This window comes from Temnothorax curvispinosus, unplaced genomic scaffold, assembly GCF_003070985.1.
Source record: "Temnothorax curvispinosus isolate PA1 unplaced genomic scaffold, ASM307098v1 QBEX01007495.1, whole genome shotgun sequence".
NCBI classification, from domain to species: domain Eukaryota; kingdom Metazoa; phylum Arthropoda; class Insecta; order Hymenoptera; family Formicidae; genus Temnothorax; species Temnothorax curvispinosus.
The window spans coordinates 1002-6495 of record NW_020217275.1 but is presented as its reverse complement, the minus strand read 5'-3'; the positions used below and the strand labels follow the sequence as shown (position 1 = coordinate 6495).

The 5494-nt window shown below is 34.9% G+C and overlaps 2 protein-coding genes across 2 annotated transcripts; both read right to left on the bottom strand.

Moving 5' to 3' along the window:
• Window positions 1–499: 499 nt before the first annotated feature.
• LOC112457073 lies at window positions 500–2592 on the bottom strand (the record flags this gene model as incomplete). Its single annotated transcript, XM_025019946.1, has 6 exons — window positions 2498–2592; window positions 2263–2407; window positions 1371–1435; window positions 1200–1280; window positions 802–936; window positions 500–634 (listed from the first exon to the last, which is right to left on the bottom strand). Coding segments are annotated over exons 3-6 (370 nt in total), but the record flags the coding sequence as incomplete, so codon positions are not given.
• Window positions 2593–2635: 43 nt separating this feature from the next.
• LOC112457074 lies at window positions 2636–4800 on the bottom strand. Its single transcript, XM_025019948.1, has 5 exons — window positions 4508–4800; window positions 3532–3790; window positions 3306–3368; window positions 2945–3148; window positions 2636–2818 (listed from the first exon to the last, which is right to left on the bottom strand). Exons 1-5 carry the CDS (start codon window positions 4798–4800, stop codon window positions 2636–2638), a joined length of 1002 nt encoding a protein of 333 aa, XP_024875716.1.
• Window positions 4801–5494: the final 694 nt, after the last annotated feature.

Below are 5494 nucleotides of genomic sequence, written 5' to 3'. Positions count from 1 at the left end.
GAGTTTTTTGTTTACGTGTTGTTTTCATCCTTATTGATCTTGTAAATTGTTCAAACAGTTGAGACATAAAGTCTATTACATATCATTTTAGGGAAACAGCAATATTACTCAGAAAACTATTTACTTCGTATTTCGACTTTGATTAATACAGACGCAATTATTTCCATTTCACAAACAATTGCTACACCTTTTGTGTCTGTTCACTGCCTACAGACAAAAAAAGTCTAGCACTTGCTTGTAAAATGGAAATAATTGCGTCTGTATTAATCAAAGTCGAAATACGAGGTGAACAGTTTTCTGAATAATATTGCTGTTTCCATAAAAAAGATAATAAACTGTACCTTAATTGTTTGAACTATTCATGAGATCAATAAAGATGAAAACAATAAAAAGTTTACTCTTATTCAGTTTCAAGATATTCAGAAGAAGAAGGGGGCTTAATAATTTTGTCTGTGTGTGGCTGTATTTATACTATATATAAAGATACAAATTATCCTACCTCTCTGCAGATTGCAACCGCGTCTGCGAAGACGTAGTCTCCCGCGACTACGTTGAGGTGAGTTCTCGTTCGTTCTTATATTGCCCATCAATAGTGATTCTGAATCCGGCTCCGATTCGTTGATAATCGGTGCTGCTGAAATTGAATAGAAAGATTAATAAAAACTGAGACATTAGATGATATACACATTAATAAGAAAGAAAGAACTCAATAAGGAATAAATAAAATTAAATTAGATTATACGCGCATGCAGGGCTTTGTAAAAATATTTATACTATATATAAAGATACAAATTATCCTACCTCTCTGCAGATTGCAACCACGTCTGCAAAGACGTAGTCTCCCGCGACTACGTTGAGGTGAGTCCTTGTTCGTCCTTATATTGTCCATCAATAGTGGTTCTGAATCCGGCTCCGATTCGTCGATAATCGGTGCTGCTGAAATTGAATAGAAAGATTAATAGAAACTGAGACATTAGATGATATACACATTAATAAGAAAGAAAGAACTCAATAAGAAATAAATAAAATTAAATTAGATTACACGCACATGCAGGGCTTTGCAAAAATATTTTTTTAATGTTAAAACAACGATGGAACATAATTGCCTTTATAACACGTCAGAAATAGAACGAAAGTGTAAACTGCACTTTAGAAGGAAGATTGATAGGTAAAAATGGTAATTTTAAAATATTATATACCTGTATGCGTGTCTAACAGATTGCTATCTATTGTTTCTTGATATCCTAGGGTGTCGTCTAGACTGTCTGGAGCTTGCAAATCTGCAATAAAAATATATTTCTTTTCCCTTTTCTACAAAATATATGTTACGAAACACATATTAGGTATATAGCATAAATTTTAAGACAAACCAAAGCTCTCCTCGGGCATTTGCGATACGTTGCTAAGTGTTTGCAGAAATTCTCTCAGCGAAAGCCTGCAGTAATAAAAAATATAAACATATAAAAAAGTTACGGTAATGTAATATATTACTACACGTACTATAAAAAAAATAATATAGCACAATTCTAAAAGTAAAAATATAAACACACGCACACGCACACGCACACGCATACGCATACGCACACGCACACGCACGCACACGCACACGCACACGCACGCACACTCACACGCACGCACACGCAAACGCAAACGCACACGCACGCACGCACACGCACACACTGGGAAACTGACGGATTCTGTCGCGATAGAAGTTTCTCGGTTTGAAGGCAATAAAGTCATTAATGAATTTTTGAATGTCGAACATATCTTGGAAGTGTTGTCCAGCCAACGAATGTTACATCGACCTGAACAGGTGGTAATCGAAAGGGGCCAAGTCTGGTGCATGACAACGTTCGGCCACACGTTGCTTGCTCCGACTCAGAGGGCCATTTCAAACTTGAGCTGGGACGTCCTATCTCACGTGGTTTATTCACCAAACTTGGTCCCTTCCGATTACCATCTGTTCACGTCGATGCAACATTCGTCGGCTGGACAATAGTTCCAAGATATGTCTTGACATCCAAATATTCATCAATAACTTCATTGCCTTCAAACGCATACACTTATATCGCGTCGGAATCTACCAGTTTCCCGAAAGTTGGAAGAAAATCATTGCAAATAACGGCAGTTATTTCGATAATTAAATTGTAATTTATATTTTTTTAAAAAAAGCTCAAATATTGCAAAAAAATACTAAAAATTATACATACTCGTAATATATATCTCTATCATAAAATTGTCTTTAAAGTAGATATTAATTACCTTCCTGAGCTCAAAGAGGCTTGTGCTTCCGCAATACGCTTGTCGCGCCGTACATTATGTCGGACGCGTACTCTCTTTACGCTACGTCCCTCCGCTAATCTCCCAATATTTATCTCTTGATCGAGAAGCAATTCGCCTAAATCATCTGTAAAAAGTGAAAAGATTATATTGCAGGAACACTTTTATACAATGTGCAGAACATTTACAAGTTGTTGCGATAGTAAGCAGTACATACGAACAAAATGCCAAATATTAGGATGTATTCCACCAAATCTATGAAAAAGTACGTAATGGAAACTTTCCACGAAGTTGTTTGTCCGTATAGGCGTACCAAAAACGGAAACTTTTTCTTTCAACGGAAGCCAAACACGCCTTAATAAACAGTAAACTGCAATACAGCAGGATACTCTGTCGATATCAGATCAGCCTCTTCTTGTATTATTCGCAATCCTTCCTCAAATGCATTGACCGGTGCCAATGGCAAGGCCATGGTAAAACCAAGAACCTTTCTAGGGGCTACCATTAGACCCAATGCTTTCCAACGTCTTAATACGGCCTGCATAAAATATAATATTAAATATAATATTAAATCATACTTAAAATAAGCAGATGAGTTATACGTAACAAAAAAAAGATTTATAAAAATTACAAAAATATTCGTTTTTGTCGTTTGCATACGTACCTGATTAAAATGAAACCAACAACCAGTTATACGTGCTTCTGGAAAAGTCTCTCTTGCAACTGTCATTGCCGCACGTTCGTAATCACTCATAACTGACTGCACTCCTTGCAGTGCATCCGGACGCAGTTCCTTTACCCTTCGCCAAATCGCATTATACACATCGACGGTGCGCTTCTGACACAATATAAAAAGGACCGGTATACCCTAGTGGATAAAAGGAAAAAAATACATATAGCATAAAAACGTCTAATCAACATTTATAAGATCAAAAGCTATTAAATTAATCTAACACACATGCACGCACGCACGCGCACGCACACGCACACACACACACATACACACGCCCGCACGCACAACATACCGTGTCCATATATCGAATATGAATGGTATATAATTGCGCGAAGGATGGCACTCTGGGAACGACCTGTTCAAAAGGATAAATTTCTTCAAGTAATGTTTATAAGGATATTAAGGATAGATATTTAGGATTAACTATTATTAATATAAGGATAGGTATATATTTTGAAACTTTTTTGCTCACAATCTTTGTTCTTGTAGCTTTCATTTAAATCTTGAATGTTGCTTACCGAAAATGTACCGTCCATGAATATTTCTGTGGATGTTGCTAGCGCGTTTAGTAGGGTATCAGTTGTAAATAGCACTGCTCTATAGCCATTATCCGATAGTACTGTGCCTTTATAAATGTGTTCGGCGGGCTGATAATTCATCAATGCTACTTCAAGACGGACAATAGTCTGTGGTATCTCCGGTCTGTGACGTACTTGTTCTCTGTACAGAAAACTTCTCATAGTACGGTAAGTTAAATTTTTCGCAGCCACTGGATTTCTGTAAGAAGCATTGTAAACAAAATTATCTAACAACAAGTTAAAAGGTTTGACATTTTTAATCTAATAATGTGAATATTATTAAAATTGCTTAATATTTGTTTGTTTTCTTTTCAAATTCTTTTATTTGACTGATTAATTAAAACGGGAAAGATAAATATATATTTATTTAGATTAATTAAACATTTTAAAGCTATTATATAATTATTTAAAATTTTATATGTGCAGCTCCTATTATACGTATAGTACGTGTCAATACAAATAATTAAAATACACTTTTACAAAGTCTGCGCTTATTTATTCCCATTGGGAAATTAAAATCTATAATACACGTAAAAAAAACGTGTATTATATATAGATTTTATTTTCCCAATAGCCCCCAATGGGAATAAGCAAACGCAGGCAAAAAATGTGTACCAAACAAACGAAATATACACAGAAAAACATTGAGAACACGTCGTATTCTCACATAACGACTTTGTTTATCGAGACTTATCTTAAGATCGCTTTCTTCGTGCTCTTTCAAACTTTCAGACGATAACTATATAACTGTCTCTCGGACAATATTGTAATTAAATAATATAGAATATAAATTTTGTAACATGAAAAACAAGTAATCGAATTACTTTCTACATAAATCTTACCGTTAACAACTATTTTTACATATTTTACACATTTATCTTGTATAAATAAAAAATATTTTAATACTTTGACTTACCGTCGGCATACCATGTCGAATATATCTTTTGGTTTCATTATTGTCTCTCGGCAAATTCGCAGCATTTCCTGCTTCATTTCCACCTCTTGTAACGTTGTCTCGTTCGGTGGATGATTGTGCGACGTTTTTAATGTGTACGTCTCGTCCTGATTTCGTTTCAATACCCCGTAGCAATCTAGACTTCGCCGCGATGAACATCGATAGATGCCATTGCATCGTTTATCGCTATGATAAACATGTCCATCGTATACGTATATGAACGTACCATCATGTTTACCCGGTACTTCTTCCATTGTAGCACGTGTATTATTATGAGATACTACAACGAGCTAAAATAAGCGATATCTATAATCACTAATGTATATAGTTACGTTACGAGAAACATTTTTTCTCTGCCGTTAATAAATGAAACAAAACTATAATTAAAAGAAGAAATATATATCTTACAATAAGCCCTTTGCTATATGTCTGCGAACATTCGCGAAGACTTCTTCCTATATAATGGCCTTCAATTTCTTAAAGATTACGGCTTAAATCAACGGTTACGGCTATTATAAACCAACCTTAAAACGTCTTAAAGACGTCATATCATATGACGTCTTGAAGATATCTTAATGACGCCTTTAAGACGTCATTTGTCCCGATTTGATACATGCATTTTGTCTGGGATACCACATTTTCTAAAAATCAAAAAGATATAATAATAAAAGGAGTCAGCGTAAAGTCTGTTTTAAGTCGTCTAAGATCAAAAGATTTCAATCGTGATAAAAAATCAGTAAATTTGGTCAATGTGACATCAAAATGACATTATTTTGACTTTTCTGTTCCCCTTATAAAACTTGGGATGAATATATGTGCGCAATAACGTTATGTGTGCAATGTGTTAATATAATTTTTTTATTTTATGTGTGCAATACGGCCATGTGTGCAATGTGTGTGTGTGCGCAATAAAGTCATGTGTGCAATGCGTATATGCGTAATAATATC

Coding starts and splice junctions, on each gene's coding strand:
- LOC112457074 (XM_025019948.1), bottom strand. CDS start 4,800: ATGGAAGAAGTACCGGGTAAACATGATGGTACGTTCATATACGTATAC. Junction 3,791..4,507: donor TTCGACATGGTATGCCGACG/GTAAGTCAAAGT, acceptor TGCTTCTTACAG/AAATCCAGTGGCTGCGAAAA. Junction 2,819..2,944: donor GTTGGTTTCATTTTAATCAG/GTACGTATGCAA, acceptor TATTTTATGCAG/GCCGTATTAAGACGTTGGAA.